The sequence below is a fragment of the Calidris pugnax genome, unplaced genomic scaffold (genome assembly GCF_001431845.1).
Source record: "Calidris pugnax isolate Ruff unplaced genomic scaffold, ASM143184v1 scaffold132, whole genome shotgun sequence".
In the NCBI taxonomy this organism is placed as follows: Eukaryota; Metazoa; Chordata; class Aves; order Charadriiformes; family Scolopacidae; genus Calidris; species Calidris pugnax.
Genome location: NW_015090910.1, coordinates 2,271,767 through 2,293,590, shown reverse-complemented (window position 1 = coordinate 2,293,590; position 21,824 = coordinate 2,271,767). Strand labels below are relative to the sequence as shown.

At 44.2% G+C, this 21,824-nt stretch overlaps 2 protein-coding genes across 2 annotated transcripts in view; one reads left to right on the top strand and one right to left on the bottom strand.

Annotated features, from left to right (window-relative positions):
• The first annotated feature begins 1,522 nt into the window (after positions 1-1,522).
• DDX43 (DEAD (Asp-Glu-Ala-Asp) box polypeptide 43) lies at positions 1,523-16,739 on the top strand. The gene is made up of 18 exons (XM_014949308.1): positions 1,523-1,847; positions 2,450-2,505; positions 2,878-2,995; positions 4,323-4,430; positions 4,975-5,056; positions 6,635-6,791; positions 6,870-6,988; positions 7,248-7,358; positions 8,711-8,852; positions 10,061-10,161; positions 10,918-11,005; positions 11,885-12,012; positions 12,633-12,742; positions 13,406-13,544; positions 14,302-14,389; positions 15,150-15,278; positions 15,643-16,060; positions 16,716-16,739. The coding sequence occupies exons 1-16, from the start codon at positions 1,523-1,525 to the stop codon at positions 15,255-15,257; spliced, it is 1,980 nt and encodes a 659-aa protein (XP_014804794.1). The 3' UTR covers positions 15,258-15,278; positions 15,643-16,060; positions 16,716-16,739.
• Positions 16,740-16,803: 64 nt separating this feature from the next.
• Positions 16,804-21,824, bottom strand: part of MB21D1 (Mab-21 domain containing 1) — a 6,737-nt gene continuing 1,716 nt past the window's right edge. The window contains exons 3-8 of the mRNA XM_014949307.1: positions 21,638-21,704; positions 21,509-21,542; positions 20,550-20,772; positions 19,537-19,782; positions 18,854-18,956; positions 16,804-17,787 (exon numbers count right to left, since the gene is read on the bottom strand). Coding sequence (XP_014804793.1) covers positions 17,445-17,787; positions 18,854-18,956; positions 19,537-19,782; positions 20,550-20,772; positions 21,509-21,542; positions 21,638-21,704 — 1,016 coding nt within the window. The 3' untranslated portion in view covers positions 16,804-17,444. The remainder of the gene's footprint in view (positions 17,788-18,853; positions 18,957-19,536; positions 19,783-20,549; positions 20,773-21,508; positions 21,543-21,637; positions 21,705-21,824) is intronic.

The following is a 21,824-nucleotide window of genomic DNA, read 5'->3' as shown; positions in this document are numbered from 1 at the left end:
GGGATCAGCAATCAGGGGCCTGTGCGAGGAGCAGGACTCCTAAGGGAGGGCTCCTCTGCTGCCTCAGTTTAACTCGAGGCCAAGGTGAAGTTTCCTCTGTGGTGGATGCTCTGGAATGCAACTGCACCAGACGGACAGCCCACTCTCCTCACCAGGCTCTCCCTGCACTCCTGCCCAGCAGGAGCATCAGGATTTCACTGTAAAGCAGCAAATACAGAGAGCCTGTTCTTGTGGTGAAGTCTCTGCCTCCTTGGAGGCTTCAAACTCAGGGCAGAGTATTTCCATGTGTATTTCAGAGTATTTCCAGGTGACCCCCTACCTCTCTGATGAACGCAGCCTTAGATACTGAAATGGAAAGGTGCAGTCTCCAGGATGGCAGATTTTCCATGTCAGCCATTTGTCCCCACAGGCTATGCTGCCAAGCCCTGCCTATAAAATAAACACAGAAGGGGAAAAAAGGCAAACAGGTATGCGGGCTCGTCTTGTGTTACAGCAGGATGTCTCGCTCGGTGTGTACGTGGAGACAGGGAAGGGTCAGGAGAGCGGAGCGGGGCCTCTCCTGCTGTCACCCCACAGGCCTCAACGGCCAGGCACCGGCAGTGGTGGGCCTCCATAAATACATCTGTAAGTGTTATAAACACGTCTATAAATGTTCACCATTCAGCTCTGTATAATAGGAGTACAGGACCATGCTTAAAAAGGAAATTTAAACCTTCATTTGGCAAATTTGGGGGTGTGGGTGTGTGTGTGTGTGCTAGGTTTTTCTTAAGGGTTTGGGGGTTTTTCTTCTTGGTTTTTCTGTTTTTACTGCGATGGTGACTGGGCACTGGCAGAGTCTGCCCTAAGAGGCCATGGAGTCTCCACTCACAAGTGTCCTGGACACTCCTGGGCTCTGGGTGTCCCCGCCTGAGCAAGGGCTGTTGGACAAGAGGGCCTCCAGAGGTCTCTTCTGCCTCAGCCATTTTGTCCTTCCGTTTTCAGTACCGTGTAAGCTCCAGTAGATTCAAGCCTACTAAAATCTTCACTAAAGCATCACTCAAGCTTCATTTCGGATTAAATATTATGACGTCCCTACAAAAATCCTCTTGACTGCAATGTATCAGCGTGACATGAGGTTAGACACCAAGCACAACTACTCCGTGCCACCCTCACACCCCCAACGCCCCCGAGGCTGCCTGCCTCCCCCCCGCCCCGACTTCGGGGGCTTCCTACACACTCAGGACCGAGTTCTGGCCTCTCCCACCCTAAAACACCGCAGCCCCCTCCTCAGCAGAGCCCACCCCCGGCTACCCCGAGGCCGGCGGGGGAGAAGGGAGCAGGGAGTGAGGGGAAGGCAGGACCCGGGCCATTGAGGACCCTCAGCCCGGGGCGCGAGCGCGGCCTCGAGCTTGGAGGGGACGGCCTCGCCCCGCCAGCCAATCACTGCTTAGAGAGCCGCCCGCCCTGGCCAATCAGCGCGCCCCTAGCGTGAGGAGCGCTAAGGCCCGCCGCATGGGTGGCGGAGCCGGGCGGAGGAGCCGCCATGTCGGACTGGGAGAGCAGCAGCGATGAGGATGCGGGCGCGCCGGGCCGGCCGCCATCTTCTGCCGCCGCCGGGCGTCTGTGGCAGCCGCCGCCTTCCCCTCCGCAGAGCCGCGCCTCCGGGCGAAGCAGCGCTGAGTGTCGGCGGGAGTCGGCGGCCGGGCTCGGAACGGGGGAGAGGGAGCGTCGAGGCGCTGAAGGCTCCCGCGGCCCGAGGGAGGCGGCGCGGTCCTGGCCGCCCCGAGCCGCCGCCGACGGCCAGTTTCGGGACGCCTTGGAGCCGCTCTGCTTCCACCTCGATAACGCCCTGGTCGGCGGTCTCATAGGTACTAAGGTCGCGACCCCCCCACCGGGGTGCTTGGCTCGCTGAGGTGAGCGGGTGGGGGGAGAGGAGGAGGAGAGGAGGCGGCCACGGAGCGATTTGTTGGTGCGGGCCCTGCCCTTCCCTCTGTGCCCCAGGGGAGGGCCCCAGCCCCTTGTGAGCCCCTAACGTCCCGAGTATGGCAGGATGCTTTTGCAGGGTACTGGCTGAAGAGTGGAGCTCTCCTCCCTCGCCGGGGTAGCTGAGCTTTGCCTCTGAAAAACAGTTGGGTTGATGTCCGCCTGTCACGGCCAGCAGTGAGGGGCTGAGGCCTCTTTCTAGTCACCTGGAGAGAGGGCAGCGCTCTCTTGAGCTGGTTTTGCTGCTCCATCTCCTCCACTGAGGTACCTTCCACACGCACGCACCCCCCCTTGCATTTGGTTAATCGCTAAAAAAGTTACCTGTGTTTTCCAACAGCTAGGTGTTACAAGTTCTTTTCTTTATGGATGCATGCACTCGCATAAAGGTATTAGGATTTGGTCACAACCAAAATACTTAGTTACTGTATGTCGTGTTTGACAGTTTGGCCTCAATCTCTGTAATACCAGCTGTGTGTCTTTATAACAGGTCGGGGTGGAGCTAAAATAAGAGAACTTGAGGATTCTTCAGGTTCCAGAATAAAGGTACCATGTGCTGTGCATCATCCAGGCCTGGGCACTGTTGGGAATGTACTTGGTCTTGCTTCCAGAGTTACTGCAGCAAGTTGAATGGTGTTGCAATAGCTCTAATACTTCTACTCTTTCACAAGAATTGGTAAAATGGAAGGGGAATTTAGGGCAACGTGACTGGTACGTGAAAGTAGGAAAAGCTTACTGGTATTTTTTTTCCGTGAGTATGCATTTATTTCCCTTTCTTTAGGAAGGGAATTAAAGGGTTGCTTCCCGGGAAGAGAAGTTAAAATTCAGAAAAAATAAATCAATGTTTTCAGTATATATTCTTACATAATGTTTGCCTTTGCAGTATTAAAGAACCTCAGTACTATTTTTTGAACATAGGTTATAAAGGGAACTTGTGAAGCTGAAGTAAAGATCTTTGGCAGCATTGCTGTGCAAAACAAAGCCAAGAAGTTGATAAACGATGCTATTACAAGATCTGGACAAAACTACGTTAGAGGTGGGACTGATAAAGATAAGAAATGTGGGGTTTAGAAGACAAAAAAAAAAAGTACTCTGGATTGTATTTTCCTATGTTTGGTTCTTTGCTGGTGTGTGTTTATATTATTAGTATTTTACCAAGGTGAATTAACTTTCACCTTGTTCTTGGGAAGTGGTAAAGCTTCATTAAAACAAATATCTAGATATCCTTTTTTCTTATCTGTGACAGTCAAACTGCCAGACTTATGTGAAAATCTGTTTCTGTGTGTTTTGAACAATTTTAATGAATTCAGAATGTTGTACTACTTGGTTTCTTGCGTTATCAGTCTGATTCCCCAAAAGTACAAGGTTTAATTTATCTGTGCGGTATTACAGTTCATTAAGCTTTTATAAATGCAGTCTGTAGAGCAAACCTGTACTGATTATAGCGTGGGCGATGCGGATTTCTTACTACTTTCATGGGAAGTAGGCATTTGAGATGTGATGTTGCACATCATGCCTCATTTTAATTGGCTTTATCGTGTTGACTTTGTGTGTTACATGGATATACAGGTAACAATGGTATGTTGAGATGCCACTTACCAAATACTTGGTATTTGTCTTGTATGTGCTTCCAATGGCTTTTTGCTCGGGCAAACAACGTCCATAGTTGTTGCTCTGAGGCACTGATGAGGAAGAAGCATGTCCCAGCATTAGAATAAGTAATGAAGTAGTTGTTTTGATTTTTAGAAGTGCCCCAGAAGGTGGACAAGTATGTTTCAAGAGGCTAGAAATAGTAAACACTTCCTTAGTGTGTGGGACTGTGTTTTTGCCGTGTTTCTTGCTGTTCCCCTAATACAGAATTGTGTTGCCATTTACATCTTCAGTATAAAACTTCTCTATCTTAAGAAGTGTTACCCACATAAAAAACCAGGAGTGTAATGTAACTACATTGAGACTTTATTGTGGTGATGTTGGAAGCTTTAGAAGTAAACCTCGGTCTGGTAGCTGTTAAGAATAAAGCGTTCTGCCTGCCAAACATCTACTTGGTTCACAAGTTTTTAAAAAGTCTGTTGCACAACAAGCCTTATTTATAGCTGGTGGGGCAGCATTTCAGAACTTTAAGTAGCTAAAGATATTGAAATACTTCCTTTTTTTGTCAGAATCAGATTTTACAGGTTTTACCAATGTTTCAGGCAGAGACGTAGGAAAGAATTTTCTGTGTAAATGCTTCATGTCTATTCAAAAATCACATAGAAGCCTTACAATAGAAAAAGAAAATAAGGTGTTTGTTTTGAAGTGGGAGGTTCTTTCCCACCCTGCAATAGATTCCATCAAACAGCAGCATTTTGGTGCTAACCCCACAGGAAAAACCTTGGACAGTATCAAGCCTGAAAATAACCCAACGAAGTCAGTGATTAACTGGGCCTCTATTCGAGAAAACAAAGCTAAATATGAAGCCATGAAATGGGCAGGTTAGTTTTAAATTTTTAATTGTGTGGTACTTGTCTTCGTATGATAAATCTGGTGAATGCTTAAACGCTTTTGATTTTTGCTTTGAGATGGCTGAATCTTTTAGTGTCCAAATTAGTGAAGTGTTTGCAGTGAGGTAGCCGTGTTGGCATTTCCCAGCAGGGTCGTGGAGGACACTGTAGTTGCTGTGTGAAGACTTAAACTTACTGCTCAATTGGAATTTTGATTTCACCCTTTGAAAATGCTGTTGGTTTGTATGTAAGCACAGCAAAAAATCTGAGAATTGTTAAACGTTGCACTGTATATGGTAGTAGAAATTACTTTAGAACTTGAAATGTGGGGAAGCGGTTCTTTTGCAGATAATTAAGTGTTTGTCTCAGCCTTCATCCTTTCCATGAGCGACAGTCATCTGCTGCTGCTTCTGAGTAGTCCCCTGCTACAAGGCACAGTCTGGGTTTGGGGATTTCCATCTTGAGCTTTAGCAGACTTAACCCGGAATCTGTAGCGTTTCTTACTGACTCAAGTTTGCTTTTCTGATTGTTTAAGACTTGCCTCCAATTGAGAAAAACTTCTATAAAGAATCATCAAGGACTGCATCCATGTCACAAGAAGAAGTGGAGCTGTGGCGGTAAGAGCAGTTGCAGGGGATCCTCTGCTTGGCAAAAATAACACCTAAGGTATAAAGCTGAGGAGGTGGGAGATGAAGTACTGAGACAGAAGCATTCGTGGTAGGGGCTTGTAATAACTTAGTCTTAGGAATACTTTCTTAAGAATTAAACAATAATTGGCAGATGAGGTATTAGTTGCTTGCAAAACTAACTTCAGGGATTAACTGCTTCTCTAAAAGTGATCTGGTTGACTTTCAGAAGAGAAAAAACTCAAGATAATTCATTGACTTTGGGCTGTTTCTTTGCATTTAGTGAGACAGAATGTTCATGCTTTCTAGGTGCTTCCAAATGTTATTGTTCACATGTTGAACACCTCTTGGCTGCCCTTTTTTTTCCCCATATATTTTAGTCAAATACCATCTTCAGAACAAATTTCAGCTTCCATTACTGTTGTTTTCCTGTCTGTCTGTCTTACCTTCACAAGTCCATCCTGGTGAGTACATGCCTCAGTTAACTATCTCCATTCATTCCTTTGATTCTGTTCAGGCCCTGGTAGTGGTTTCAACCCTTTTCAGTAGTTCTAAGGAAATTTGTGAACATTCTTGAGGTGTCACCTTTTACTGCTTTTCTTTTTGCATGGTGTCTGTTTTCTCTCTTGTGTGCCTTCCGGAGAAACCCTGGCACCGAAAGCAAAGCAGGGAATTGGCACCTGTTTCCTTGAGGTACATGTTGTAGGTAGAGCTACTCAAGACCAACAGGGTCAGAACATGCATTGAGGAAAAGCTCTTGTGTAATAAAGGCAGGTTTTTCCTTTTTCATCTACTCTGTTTGCTTTAAGGAAAAAAGACAGTAATTGGAAAAAAAATTCTTGTAAACATGAAGAGAGGGTGAATTACCAGTTCTTTTCCTAGCCCTCACCCCTCTTGAACTAAAACTATTGCTCAGTGGAATCTTCAGGAGGAATACAGGACTGGAATGAATATTAAACTCCTCCTGCATATTAATACCTCTTAATTCAGGGGAGCCTTGGAACCTCAGTTTTTACTGTAGCTTTTTGTGTGCATTGTTGTGCTTTGGGGTGGGTTGGTGGTTTGTTTTGGGAGGTTTGTTGGAGGGTTTTTTGAGTTCGTCTTACTGACCATGTTGTTTTTTCTAAACTGTTCTGTTTGTATTCTCTAGGGCATCCAGGGACCTGCTCTGAAAATATGTTGGGAAAACTTTTGTCAGAATATAGGATTCTGGCATAGAAGTCCAGTCCATTCCTATGAGTTCTAGGGTGTCTTTAGGTTTAAAAACTTGTCACAGTTACTTCATTTGTAATAGAGTATAATTGAAGTCTGATGTGACAAGACTGCAGTTCATGTTAACTGCATCTGTAACTTCAAATGAGTCTTTCTTAAGAAAGAGTGGTAATTGATGTCTCCAGTGAAGTTTTCTTAGGAGTTAGAAGAATATTTGTAAGTTTCATTCAAGAGCCTGAACTGTTGTTCTAGGAATTTAAAAAAACAGGAAAAAAACCAAACGCAATCTTTGGTGTTGGCTCTACTTTTTCAAACAATGAGACTTTAAAGCAATTGCACTTCTTTAATTCTCTACAGGAAAGAAAATAATGGTATAATTTGTGATGACTTGAAGGAAGGTGAAAAACGCCGCATTCCCAACCCTGTTTGTAAATTTGAAGATGTATTTGAGCATTACCCTGATATTATGGCTAACATAAGAAAAGTTGGTTTTCACAAGCCTACACCAATTCAGGTACTTCTGCAATTTTGATGACTCTTTAACTGAAGCTGAAGAGGAAGGTGCATTTTAGTGTTTGTTGTTTTGTGTTAGTCCCAGGCGTGGCCGATCATACTCCAAGGAATTGATGTTATTGGTATAGCACAGACCGGCACTGGGAAGACATTGGCATACTTAATGCCTGGATTCATTCACTTGACTTCACAGCCAATGTAAGGACTGCTCCTGTCTGCCCTTGTCTAGCTGTGGGTGCTTCCCCCCACCCTCCGTGTCATGGTTTTCAGGAAAGAAGATTATTTTTTTTGCAATTTATGATTTATTATAAACCTGGTGGAATACATACCAAACTTGTCAGCATGGATGCCATTAGTAGCAGTGCACTGAGAAATGTAGAGCAGTATAAAACCATTCAGTGTGAGGTGTGCTGGACTTTGCCTTGTGTGCCCACGTTCTAAAGGTGCTTTATTGCAGATCCAAAGATGAGCGTGGGGGGCCAGGGATGTTGGTCCTTGCTCCCACTCGAGAGCTGGCACTGCAGGTAGAGGCAGAGTGTTCCAAGTACACGTACAAAGGAATTAAAAGGTAATCTTACTTCTCACTTCTTCAGTAATTTTTTTTTCCTACCGCTTGTGGCTGAATTCATCTACTAAAACAGTTGTGTTTACTAAGAGGGAAGGGAAAGGTAGTAAATGCAGAGTTAGTATTTTCCCAGTTTTAGAATACATGCTTTTACTACTCTCATGGTGAAAATCTACTTCTTAACTAGTTGAAGTTTGCTGTACTCTTGTCCTTCTGTCCTCTTTGCCTCTTGTCCTTCTGTGTGGAGAGCTGAGAAGAGCCTGGCCGTGTCTCCTCGGCACCTTGCTGGTACATACCTGCAGAGAGCAGTGACATCTCCCCGAGCCTTCTCCTCTGCAGGCTGAACAAGCCTGGTTACCAGCTTCTCACATCGTGCACTCCATCACCTTGACCATCTTGGTAGCTGCCTGCTGGTCTCGCTCCAGTGTAGATATGTCTGGCTTGTAATAAAGGGGCGGTAAAAAACCTGGCTATTGTGCTGGAGCTGTGGTCTGACACGGAGTGAGTCGAGGGGAGCAGTGAGTTCTCCCTGCCTGCTGGCTGCCTTCTCCGTAGTACGCAGCTGCCTTGCTTTGTGGGGGGTTACTCTGCTGAGTAATGTTCTGTTTCATGCCCACCCAAGTCTTTTTCTGCAAAGCCACCTTCTAGCAGGAGGTTACTCCATCCCCGGGGTTGCTTTGTTAAACTCCACGGGGTTGCTGACAGCCCGTTCCTCCAGCCATTGGTGGTTCTTCTGAGACCCAGCAGAACAGCCCTCGTGTATCCACTGCTCCCCACAGACCTGCCGGAGTGTGGCTCTTATTTCAGCTATTAAACAGATGTCACTGTACTCAAAACTTAGGGCTCACTGGTAGCTTTGTATAGCGTTAAGAGTTGGCTTGTAGTCTTCAAATACTGAACTGTGTGTTCTGCTCCATTCCCCAAAATACTGAGGAGTTTCCCAGAGCACGTGAAGTTTGTGTGTAAGCTTCGTACCGTAGTGCGTTGATGGGCTTAATGGCAAAACACTTGACTTTGATGGTTTTGTTCAGAAAATCATGCATCCTTTCATGTGTTCATCTAGTTTTGATGTGAATGTTTTTGGAACAACCCAAAACATATTCATGGCTTAATAGCTGGGTCCCTGGTTCCTTTCACTGTGATTTCAGCAGAAATTTCAGCTCTTGGTTAATTGTTGAGGGAACACCGTTCCGTATTCGGTCCATCATTTACTGTGATAGTCAAGTCACACTTACTGTGTTCCTTCCCCTTGATGATAATTTTTCTTATGAAGCAACATCGTGGCATTTATTTGAAAAAGATTGACTTTGGTTGAACCTTCATACACTGCTTGTGTAAAACATTTTATTTTTCAGTATTTGCATATATGGTGGTGGGGACCGAAGAGGACAGATAGACGTGGTTACCAAAGGTGTGGACATCGTTATCGCTACTCCTGGCAGGCTGCACGACCTGCAGATGAACAACTTTGTGAATTTGAAGAGCATCACGTACTTGGCAAGTAGCTGATGGGGAATGAGTGATGCACCAGCTGGGAAATGGTTGACAGTTAGGGTGAACTTAATCTTTAATGAAGTTTTCTTTAAACTTCTTAAGTCTTAATTGCAATATATCTTCACATTGAGATCAAATACTGGAGGGATGGTTCATACTTATAATAATTGCATTGCAATTGTGGAATAAAAATAAGAAAATACTAAAATAGGCTTCTAGCACAGTAAGCATTTTGAAGATGCTAAATTATTATCTCATATTAGCAATGTTTGCTGTTTTAAAGTTCATTTTGGCAAGTTCAGTTATTAATGGATGAAATGCCTTTCCCAAGTTGTCTTTCCTTTAAAAGAAATAGTTCCCAGTGACTCAGGTTCTTACTGGAGCTTGTGCAGTGTCACTGCTCCCCCACGGGCAGGTGTTCCAGTGTTTGGTGCCTGACTTCCTTTGGATCTCGGGGAAAATAGCCATGGAAAGCTTGTTAGGGATCCTTAGGTCTTCATTTCATTCTTGCCTTTTGCTGTGCTGGCTGCTTAAAACCATTGCTGTTTTGTAAAGTACTTTCATATATTCAAATTATTCCTGTCCTCTGTCTCTCAGCTGGTGATTTGCTGTTATTCCAGAGATTTACATATATAATGTACTAAAAACCTTTAATAGAATGAAGCATCTTGAAAAAATAGAATGGCAAAATCAGGACAGTAGAGAGGGATTATTATCAAAGTCTTACATTTCCACATAAGTGACTAGAAAATGTCAATACTTAAATGCATAATCCATATAACTTTGATTTATATAAACTCTATTTGAAAGTTCAAGGCGGAAAATTTTTTTATTGAAAGTGTTGGGGGGGGATGGGTGTGGGTGTCCCTGGGGTTTGGTTTTGTGGGGCTTTTTAACTCTGTACTTAGTTTTAGGCCCCAACCAAATTACTGTTAAACGAACTGTTGTTGGTTGTTCTTCATTGACTTTGAGTGCTCTTAAAGGTGCTGTGGATTTTCTTATTCTGCCTGCAAGTGTGTTACTAAATGAAAAAGCTTCAAGGAAGTTGAAGAGGTGAAATAAAAGTTGAACAGGTTTTTGAAATGCATCGTACAGTGGGTTCTACAATTAAGATTGTCACCATTGAACTGGTCAGCTGTGTAAGGTCCGGCTGACAGCCTCAGTATCTCATCTCGGGAAGCAGCCCCAGCAAATAACCTTGTTGTGTGCAGGTGCTGGATGAGGCTGACAGGATGTTGGACATGGGCTTTGAACCTCAGATCATGAAGATCCTGATAGACGTGCGGCCCGACAGACAGACTGTCATGACAAGGTGTGTGACGCGCTGCTCGGGCTCAGGGACAGGGAGCCCACTGAGGGAGGGAGCTTCAGAAGGAGCCTGGCAGCCTTAATGAGGCTTGGACTGACTTAAATGGGGATGGAATCAGTGTTTCCAATTCTGCCTAGTCAGTCCTAAGGAGTTATTTAACAATTTTATTTTCACTTTTTACCCCTTTTCTGATATTTTACATCAGCTATAAAAACAGCTGACTTCTTCCCAAAAAGGAAGGTGTCCTGGGAGTGCTAGAATTTGCCATATCTATGTGAAATACCAACTTCCACTTCTCCATTTGGGACCAAACACGTATCCTCATCTTCTGAGCAGTATCTGTGCTGGTCTGCACCTGGATTAATTCTTAAATTGCACAGTTTTGGAGAGCTTAACAGTAGACTATCCCAACAATAATTTTTGATAATGTATTTTGCATTAGAGCTATTCTTTTAGGAATAAGAACAGACTAAGAGTTTGCTTATTAGGTATCATGGAACTCTCTCCTGGTTTCGTTAGAAAGGCTCCGTAACCGTCACCTGTACTTTAAACCTGGAAAGGTACTTCTAAAGCTTGGGTGCTGTTTAATAATAAAATCTGAAGATTATTCCCAAGTGTTGTACAAGTTCACCAGTGGTATTGCTTACTCGAGTGTTTCGCTGGTGTATAAGAAAGAAAAGAAAGAGAAATGTGATGAAATTAATGAATGGGAGAGGATTTTACTCTGTTCTCGTGTGTGTGTGTTCACCTCCTGCTCAGCGCCACGTGGCCTGACGGTGTCCGTCGCCTGGCCAGGTCCTACCTGAAAAACCCCATGATCGTGTACGTCGGCACTCTTGACTTAGCAGTAAGTTGGTCTTTTTAAAATATATTTTTCTTGGGAGAAGAACCTACAGTTACACCAGGAAAAATTTTGCTTGTAAATGCGTATAACCTGAAAATCAATCCAAACTCTCAAAAAATGGGTCAATGTTATTCTTTTAAAGCTTCATTAAAAGTTTAGAAAGAACTTAAAAAAAAAAAAAAAAAAGAAAAAAAGCTTTGTTCTTATGTTTTTGTAACAAGATCTTGTCCTGGATCTTCAGTAGAAAACCTCACAGGGGACAAACACCAACCAAATTGAAGTGTGAATCTTGTACTTGGCAGTGCCAGGTGTTCCTGCCTGAGATTCTGTTCAGCAAGTTCTTGGTCCTCACTTTTTTTAATACTATTTATGTAGGGTGCCTTAGACATTCTATGGCAACCTTCAGATATCATAAAGTTTTTTTTGGTTTATTACTGAAAATGTTGGAAGAATGGAACTGGTCATTTCAAATAGGTTACAGAATCTTCTTTAACAGCTTGTCCTTTTAGGTAAGAGTGACATTGTTCCAGCTTCTCTGGATTAACATAGGATATATTCAAATAAAAGTACTTCAATCTGATTTTTCACTAATATTAGGAATATTTATTTCACCCCATTAATCTGCTAATCTGTGCCCTTTAAATCTCTGCAAATATATGATTATGCAAATTGCTTAAAGATAAATTTTACTATTCTCCTAAAGCAAGTAGGAAACAACAAATTAGTGTGCATTGTTTGAACTTCAAACTGATACATATTTTGGTTTTAAAATAGTTTTTCATGGCATCATATTACTAGTTTTATTATATCATAATATTGGAATTAATAGGAAAAAAATATTATTCTAATGTGTTTCTACTTCCCCTTTTTGCTGTTGAACAGGCAGTAAATACAGTAGAACAGAAAGTTATTGTTCTTGCCGAGGAGGAGAAGAGAGCTTTCATGCAATCCTTCATCAACTCCATGAAGCCAAAAGATAAAGTCATCATTTTTGTGGGGAAAAAAGTGACGTAAGTAATCACTTCCCAGTACTACGTCTGTTTGGGTTTTCTGACAGAAATACTGCAGAGTTTCTCAGGTGACATGATAATTTCTGAGTGTAACAGCTCTGGTCAGCAATGTGCTGCTAGCACTAGTCTTTTTTTTTTTTTTTCCTTTTTTTTTTTTAATATTACTATTTATTTATTCCTCCAAAGTGACTGCTAGTTTGTATCCTTTTTTTAATACCATTAGTGGTGGTGGTAAATCTCAGCTTCACACAGTTGAAGCAGAGGTTGGGAGTCTCGGGGATGCATTAATGTGAAGGAGTGGTTACTGTCACGCGCAGCTGGTGCCTACAGAGTGGTGGGGGGTTGTCATTGTACCCTACCTGAGCTATTGGAGTGAACAACACCAAAATGATCTGTATATAGATATATATATTTATATATAAACAAAAGCAAACATTTATGTTTCAGCCTGGTTTATTATAAATATCAGCTGACCTAGGTGGGGTTTTGTCCTTAGGCACAGCTTTTGTTGTCACTTAATCTTCTGGATTTAAATCTAGGTGCTGCACTCTTTTCCTTTTTTTTTTGTTGGTTTTTTTTTTCCTTTTCTTTTTAAGAACCATTGTTTCCTTTCATCCTAGAGCTGATGACTTAGCAAGTGACTTTGGGCTCCTGGGAATTCCAGTGCAGTCCCTTCATGGGAACAGGGAACAGTGTGATCGAGAACAGGCTCTAGATGACTTCAAGACTGGTATGTTTGTACCCAATACTGGTTTGTTTAGTCCAGGTTTTTAAAGCTTGTCATGTGCAAAACGTTGCCCATTTCTAAGTGCTGTGTCTCTTCAGTGCCATAGAAATGAAAATATTAAAGAGTTCTGAATGATATTTTTCTTAATTTGATGAAGAAAGAACCCCAGCAAAAAGGTTGCTCTTCAATAAAATTCGGAATGCCTAAGAGTTAAATAATTTAAAGTAAGGCTTGCTTTATTTTTGAAACCTCTGTGGAAAAGTCAATGTCCTGTTAGTCTACAGAGCAATACGCTTAAGTGTCAAGTGGTGGTGCTTTTGGTGAAAAAGCTCTGCTCCTGATGGTACCAGTGGGATACCCTCGTGATAAGGAGGCAGCTGAGAATAGTGTTCTTCTCTTCACAGACCCTTTCTAGCAGCGAGGCACGTTTCTTGGGTCTGCTCCCTGCTGTTCTACTTGTGAGACACAGATAATGGTCAAATGACATTTTGAGCACGCACTTACCACCTTGTGTTTGAAGCTAATTCAGTCTGAAGTGCAACAAGTGTATTTTTCCTTTCTGTGTTAAGAATAAGTTCATTACACACCACAAAACCAATAGACTGGAGTGCGTTTCCTGGTTATTCCATAAACTTCCCCCTCTCTTTTTGTTGTACTTAACTTCAGGCAAAGTCAGAATCCTGGTAGCTACTGACTTGGCCTCCCGTGGCCTTGATGTGCATGATATTACTCATGTTTTTAACTTCGACTTCCCTCGCAACATTGAAGAGTACGTGCACAGAGTGGGTCGCACTGGAAGGGCCGGGTGAGTTGTCAGTATGTTCTGCACTGCACTGGGTGTTCCTGCTGTCAAATGCAGGAGCTGCAGGGGAGTGAAGACCCCAGAGTCTGTCAAAGTCTGTTTTAGATATCAACTCACTGCTTTATGTTTTGAAATTAGTTCACTGTTAGATTTAAGGCAAACAGGTTTTACATTCTTCTGTTATTTCACTGAAGTGGGTAGGAATGAGGGATGTTTGGAAGCTGGTTTAAATGCGGGGTAGAATTACAGTTCAAAACAACTTCTGTATTGATATTCTGAAATTTCACTTCCTCGTTTGTCTCTTGGGGAGCTGCTGAGTCACTGAGTTTCCTAGACAGCCCACCAGGGAAAAAAACCATATAAATTCAGAGTTTTCAGCCTATTGCGGTGGTGTAGTTTGGTGTTAGGACTTGGGGATGCTGCTTTCCTGGGCTGGCAGGAGTGTGACTGTTCTTGTGTATGTGTTTATTTTAATCATGGTATGAATGTACGTCTCTTCATGCTTCAGTCCGTTGTCTCTCTGCCAGGTTGATTGTCTAAAAGTCTCAATTAGTTGTGCTTTTGCTCCGTTTTATGTGACTTGCCATATTGTGACCTTGGTGAAAAGCTGCTCTGCCACGTGCAGCAGTACCTACTGAAGCCAGTTGTGTCTGGCAGTTCAGTAGCCATGCCTGGCAGTTCAGTAGCCATGCCTGTCGTGCGGTGTGTTCCTGTGTGGGGCAGCAGGAAGAGCCTCTGAAGCTCTTTCATTCTCGTTTAGACGCACCGGGGAGGCGGTGACGCTCGTCACGAGGAGCGACTGGAGGTTTGCAGCTGAGCTGATTGACATTCTGGAGAGAGCAAACCAAGTAAGAAAGCGTCGGACTGGGGAAGGTTGGCACTGGGTGGGGGGTACCACCAGAGGCAGTTGGTGAAGGTCTCAGCCTGCTCAGACCTTTCTCAGTGTTTGCAGTGTAGCGGGGGGAAAAAATGGGTGCTGATGTCTCCCTTGTCCCTGATATCCTTAGCTGTGCTCTGCCCATGGGTGAGGCCCAGAGAAGAACTGGGAGCTTTAATCAAAGCCTTCCACGTCCACAGAAACAGTAACACATGCACATGGAGAGGGCTGCAGCGGAACAGTAGGATCTGGTTTATCTCATAGTATTTTATTCCCATGTTCTTGTTTAACAGTGTAAATATTAATATTTCTATCAGAAGAAGCTCAACTATCTATCAGTTTATTGTGTCTGATGCTCCTGACACCTGCATGTCCCTCTCCAAGCTATCTTTCTCACAGACATTTCTAGATAGTATGGGACACAGGACTGGAATTTGATTTGTTTCTTTATTTTAAAGAAATGGGTTTTTTTCTTGGTACCATATCTTAGAAGACAGTTTCTTGCTGTAACAAGAGCCATTATTTTGCCTGATTTGCCTAGTTCCCTAGAGTTGAAAACTTTTTAATTTTCTTTATTTTTTTTTTGAGGGGACAAATTAAATTGCTTTTATCTGGGACCCATGGTTGTTATTTTGGATGCTTACTGAAACTTGAAACCCTGAGTAAGAACTTGGCCTTGTTTTGCCCGAGTTAAAACTGACCTTGTTTTTGTGCTGCTTCTTATCAATCAGGTAGTTCCTGATGAGCTTATTGCAATGGCAGAAAGATACAAACAATTTCAAATCAGGAAAGAAACAGAAAAGGATATACGGAGGCCTCAGAGAAAGCCCACAAAATAACTGCTGAGTTACTGAGACACCGTAAGTGATCACAGAGTTAGCAGCAACGGGCTTCAATACAGAAGTTTCCTTTCTCACTTGCTTGTTTTCTGTACCTGTCCCATTTAAATAAAATATGTTTTTAGAAGTGGCTTAGAAAACTGGATTAACTTTATTCCTATATATATATTCTTTTTATTAAAAATAAATCTAGTCTTGCACTTGGATGCTATTTCCACTTGAGAAAAATCAATTATTTTTTGCGTGCGTGATGTGTGTAACTTCTAAAGTCGTGATCTACTGGCTAAAAACAAATACTGTGGGTTTCTTTGGTAGGTTTTTGTTATTGTTAAATGCAGTGTTAGTATGTAAGAAGGTAAAAGATACTTTTCCCTTTTCTTTCCAGAGTGCTGGACTAGAGGACAGAGCAATGTTTGTCAGCGTGGTTCCGAGTGCCGTCGTTTGGCGTTGCCACAGCTGCCACCAGCAGGCAGGGGGATTGCTGGGGATAACCTCCCTATTCAAAACCTGCTCCCTGTTTGCAGGAACTGCTGTTTGCTGAAGCAAGTCTTTTTTGTTTGTTTGTTTTAAAAACTTAACACTGGAAGTCATTTTTGTTAAGACCGGTGTCTGAGGGGGTTTTTTGCACGAAGCCTGCATTTCCTCCTGGTGGAGGAGAGCATCATGAGAGGTGTGTGGTTGTGGCTGACTGGGGAAAACCAGCTCCTCCTGCTCCCATGGATGGGATTTTCTAGCTTAAGGAAGAAAAGCAGAGTTTACTACAGCAATGTTAATAAAGTCATGAAGAAAAAATGCACCTGAAGGTAAGCTTTTATTTCTTTCAGATAGAGTTGATTGAGGTTTCACATCTGGCTGTGAGGTGCCAGCGGGGTGTCCTGGCTCTCCTGGGAGGGCCTGGGGGAAGGAGCTGTTCCTTCAGTTCACACTTGCTCTGAACTTGGGTTTACTCATGTGTCAAGAGCAAAGGAAAAACTAATTAGCTCCAGTTTTATAAATTCCAGTGAGAATATTTTATTAAAATTATTCTCTTAAATGTTCTTCTGACCTTCCTCCTTCTGTATTTGCTCATAATTGAGGTGAAATTTGGGCATTTCACCTAGCCAGTAGGTTCTTTTGCCTTCAGAAAGAAGGCTAAAAATACAGACGTCCCACAGCTTCTTTAAGAAAAAGCAAAAGATATATTTATTTCCAGCACAGCAGTTCCAAAATGCTGTGTGATTTATCCCCTGCACATTTTTTGTAATAGGGAATACGACAGTTATTCTTTTTCCCTAACACGCATACTCTTTAGCAGCTGAAGAACTGAGTTCTAATTCCAGGAATGTCCGATTTCTACTGGGTTTGATAACGTTCCACATGAAGCCTCTTCCTCCCTGAAACGGGCTGAAGATACATTTCTTTCTCCCAGATTCATTACACAAACCTGAAACGGGCTGAAGATACATTTCTTTCTACCAGGTCCATTACACAAATGTTCACTGGCCTAATCCCTCGTCCTTTGTAGCAGCACATCAGATAACCATTCCCGTCTCCAGCACCCCCTTTGTAGCAGCACATCAGATAACCATTCCTGTCTCCACTGCCCTGGGAAAAGCCTCCTTTCCAAAGCCATCCTGGAGACTCGGGAATGATAAGTTAATTCAGGAACTTCACATTGGTTTGATGCCACGTTCTCTCTGCAAAAGGTCTTCATCCACCCAGCTCAGCTGGAGGAGTTGTTGTTCTTTATGTCCAAGTAACTCCAGTGACTTTTTGTTGTTGTTGTTTTGAAAGGAAGAGTGTATTTTGGATATTCTGCAGTGGATCTTCATTTGAAATAAAGTGACCATTTTTCACTTGACCCGGCCGTTGATGCCTTTGTGTTTGGAACTGTAGAAATGACATGTGGGAAATGAACTATTGCAAGTTCTTCTACACGTTTAGTGTACCTTGGAGATATTTTGTAGGTGCCATGTCTGTTTGGATAGGGAAGAGAACTATCACTTAAAATGTCCTGTTTCTCGTGAGGGCTGTGGCTGAGCAGTGGGACTGAGGGATGTTGTTCCCTCTGCTGTTGGGTTTGGTTTGGTTTCCTTGTGGGCTACTGAGGGGTAACCCGAGGTGCAGAGCTTCCAGTTCTAGATATGCAAATCTGAGATGGGTATGGAATGGGTATACATGATGAGACGGGTATTGTAAACAATGCTTTCAATTCCTCTCCTGAAATATTGGGAAATTGTTGTTCAGTTGATAGTTTAATTGCCTCGACAGGAAGTTATTGCTGGCTTTGTCCTCCGGGCTGAGCAGGTTGTACTGGGGGATGAAGAAGTGGGGGAGCTGGGAGCGCTGCAGGCAGTCCAGGAAGTACCCCAGGTACTTGTGGAAGCAGTGCTCCAGGTCCCCCCAGTGCCAGTCTGTGTCATGGGGCCACATCACACACGAGTGGAAATAAGCAGTTTTGACATGATACGAACAGAATTTGTCCAGCTCTTTTGTGTATTTCATTTTGAGTTGTTCTAGAAGATACTTCAAGAGCTTAAGGCAACCTTTCCTGTTAAATAAAAAAGAAGAATGTATTAGGTACCTTCTACATAGTTCTAAATATTTATTTTAGATATTTAGATTATTCATGAAAGCAGTAGGAATGCTCTTATTCTACTGTGTGTGAAGTCAGAGCCTAGCAGTGAAGGAGTTACACGATGGCTGTGGATACAGCACGTTCCCTGGCAGCCTTAGGGGAAGAGAGATCTCGTTGAATATACAGTTATATGTATCTATGGAGACTTGCTCACATGTCCCCATCAATGATCCTACTGGTGTAACAAACTCAAATCACTGCTTAAGGCTAAAGCTGCTCTTCTGGGCTGGATAAGCACTGAAGGAAGTGCCACCACCTCCCTGTGACACGCCACCAGGGGAAGAGAGACCCAGTTGAATATACTGCATGTCTGATAATACTCGTAAAGCAAAGACACAGAATTATGCACTAGTGCCCTTGTGACTTTCTGGATTCAGTACAAGGTGTAGTTAAGCAAACTACAAAGTTGGCTTGCCCTTAAGGAGGTCCTGTACCACATGGAGGTTTTGTTCTTTTCTTTCTCTTGGAAGAAATGTGGAAACAGGTTTTTATTGGAGTGAAAAATAGCATTTATTCAGCCTGAATCCCATTCAGCAGTTCTTTTTCTCACCATCGTTTTAGAAGTTGTCTTGGTGTGAAGTGTAGCTCTGCTCCCAAAGCTCAGGAAGCAGAGTCACCAGACTTTTAAGCTGGTTCTTCTAAACAGGACTGAGTTTGTGAAAGATTATTTCAACAAGTGCTGAGTGTGAACCTGCAGTGTCAGTTGTTCCCAGCTCTCGCTGAGTCAGTGTGAGTCAGACACTCAGTGAGTACCTGTGACGTTGTACTGCTGTAAAACAGCAATTCCTAAGGGAATCTCCTGCTCCTGCAAGGAGGAATTAGATCCAATTCTCAGATGTTAAAGCAAAACAGCACCAGGCAGTGCCAGCCTGGCTGCCGTGGGCATCACACAGGCTATTCACAGGAAACACACCAACTGTGAGAACCCAACAGCAAAAGAGGAATTCGGGAAGCTGGGCTGCTGCACCCTGACACCAACCTGCAGCACTTGGGCCCGTTGGCCTCGCAGCAGGTCTTGGAGCTGCCGTGGTTGTTGAGCATGGCCTTCTCCACGTGCGAGAAGGAGAGGCGCCACGTGTTCCCTGCAGTGGGGACAAGAGGGGGAAAGGGTTATGCAGCAGTAAGTGCCAGAAAAAAAAAATAAATTACATTTTGTAACTTTTTTTGCGGAAATCATCAGTTCTAACAATGCAGTCACACATTGAGATGTTTCTACGAGCCAGTGTGGGCTTGTGTGACTGCTCTGGAGAAAAGGGAAAGATGTTGTAGGCACCCCAGGGTTCAGTGAGAAACGATGGCTATTGCTGGGAAAGTCCAGACTTAGGTCCTGTGGAGGCGTGTAACTGGAGTGCACAGTCCCACCTGCAGCCACAGGCCCTGCCTTTAGAGAAATCCCCTTTTCTTTGTTTTCCTTACACAGTGAGGGAGCGGGTGCTGCAGGTGAGCAGGGCCCCAGCAGAGGAAGGGGCAAGCACAGAGCCCGGAGCTCGGGACAGGACAGGCAGCACCACACATCTCACGTTGTAAAGAGGGATTTCAGTTGTCTCGGAGCTGGGTCTGCACCCAAACAGGCTCCCCACTCCCTTTTCATAGTGCTTGTTAGTGACCGAGCTGTAGAGAAGATACTTCAGAACTGAGACTTATGGTCTGTACTCAAGGTACCTCTTGGAACCTTTTCTTTCTTGTTTTGCTTGGCCACTAGATAAAGCGATTCGCTCCTGAGGTCTCCCCTGACTTTCCTCCCCAGCCACTGCTCGACCCGGAGCCCGTCCTGCGTGCTGGGGGGCCAGTTCTGCTGCACTTTCAGCGTCAGGATGATGTCCACCGAGATGTCTGTGGGAGGGTTTCGGATCTGGAGGGTTATTGCAGGGCTCCCAGCCTTCTTCCTTTTCACAGTCACTTCTGCATCTAGTAACAAAGATGACAGTGATTGGTTTTATATATATATATATATATGTAGTAGAAGAAACGGGGGGTTTTTTTGGAAGACTGTTAAGGTTTCTACTATATGGGATTTATAATCAATCAAAAGAAATACCTGGGTTCGGTCACCGGCTCTTTACCCTACAGGATAAAGAAATAAAACATAAGGTGACCTATGGAGGAGTTCTACAAAATAAGGAGCACTCAGCACTCTCCCGAGCTGCAGCGTTTACTTGATTTACTAGGTCTACAGAAATCCAGAAATGTTTTCCAGTGAATTGTGTCGCTGTTGAAAACACCGAGAGAGGAGAGATTTGGCAGCAATGGCTCTGAAGGCTTTGGGGAGAAGAGAGCACCCTCGAAGGGGAGATGGTTTCTATAGAGATTGAGATAAAATATTGGGTGACGTATAAAAGCTCTTCCTTTTGGTGCTGGTGCAGAAACTGCCTGTCTGTACAGGGCAGATCGATTCAAAACCGTATATAGGTCTGGCAGGAACAGAACCCCTAAGGTTCACTCTTCCCAGGGCTGGGGCTGCCGAGTGCAGCCATGGGGTAACTGTGGGGTGCAACGAGCTGTGTGTGTTTGGGGTGACTCAGCACCAGCAAACAGGAGACACCTGAGACAGGAGAGGTCACAGTGAGAGCCACCAGGAGACAACCTGACCTGGGGGGGGGGGTCAGAATCACATTTTACGAATAACAGGGCAGTATGTATGCACAACCTAATTGGATTGTTAGCTCAGTACTTACCTTTAATGGTTTTCACTTCTTGCTTGATAATTTCTCTTAGTGCTTGAAGCATTTTAAAAGCTGATAATTTTCCATCTTCATCTAAAAACTTCAACAAATACTTTTCTTTGGGGTTTCGTTTGAATGATAGATAATAAAAGGCTCCGGTGTCATCGCATTCATCCAGCTGAAGCCTTTCAACACGCATTAGGAGCATGATGTCAAACTCGTTGGGTTCTGATATCTGCAAGGCAGGATAATTTGATTATTTGCTCTCTTCAGGCTGTCATACCGGTTGTGGTTTTATCTACAGCCGCCTCGCTGCGCTTCTGGAGTGAAATACGAGCTCGTTTCTGTGGGTTTCTATTACAAGATTGCTGTGCATTGGGGTGGAGAAGAGCAATTTACTGATAGCAGTTCACTTCCCAGTAAGCTTGCAAAACTCATTAATTTTTAAGACGGTTTAAGATTCCCGAGCTGTTCCCAGTAATGCTGATCTCAGTCATCCTTTTAGAAGGGATGGAAGGAACCTTTCAGATGGAGTCCAACCGTCAACCCACCACTGACCCATCACAGAATCTTCACGGTAGGAAAGGACCTCTGAGATCACCGAGCCCAACCATACACACACACAAAGGCCCCAATATCTCGCCCACTAGGGCATGCCCAGAAGTGCCACCTCCACACCTTTCTTAAATGCCTCCAGGGATGGTCCCTCAACCACCTCCCTGGGCTTAATAACCCTTTCAGTGTAAAAATCTTCCCCAATATCCATCCTAAACCTCTCCCCTGGCACAACTTGAGGCTGTTTCCTCTCGCCCCATGGCCTGTTCCTTGGGAGAAGAGACTGATCTCCCCTGGGTACCCCCTCCTTTCAGGGGGTTGTGGAGAGCGAGAAGGTCTCAGCTTCCTTTTCTCCAGGTTTTCACCCGCAGGACTCCCCCTCCCCCCCGCCCCTCCCGCCGCCCCCCGGCACCCACCTTGACGTGCTCGTAGTAGCTGCCGGCTCCCAGCCTTCAGGGGGTTGTGGAGAGCGAGAAGGTCTCAGCTTCCTTTTCTCCAGGTTTTCACCCGCAGGACTCAGCTTTGGGGGGGGGAAAAAAACGCACCACTCTGCCTGAAGGGGGTTTAACGAAAAATCAAGTTTCCCCAGGTTTGACTTCGTTTCAAACTGAGCTGGAAGCAGACAGAAAAAGCTCTCGCTAAGGCGGCAATCCTCGCGGTCCCTCCCGGTGGGAAGGGGCGGCTCTCGGCCGACGGGGAGCCGCGGGACCCCGGCCAGCGCCGGGCGGGGGG

Coding starts and splice junctions, on each gene's coding strand:
- DDX43 (XM_014949308.1), top strand. CDS start 1,523: ATGTCGGACTGGGAGAGCAGCAGCGATGAGGATGCGGGCGCGCCGGGC. Junction 7,359..8,710: donor ACGTACAAAGGAATTAAAAG/GTAATCTTACTT, acceptor TTTATTTTTCAG/TATTTGCATATATGGTGGTG. Junction 11,006..11,884: donor TCGGCACTCTTGACTTAGCA/GTAAGTTGGTCT, acceptor GCTGTTGAACAG/GCAGTAAATACAGTAGAACA.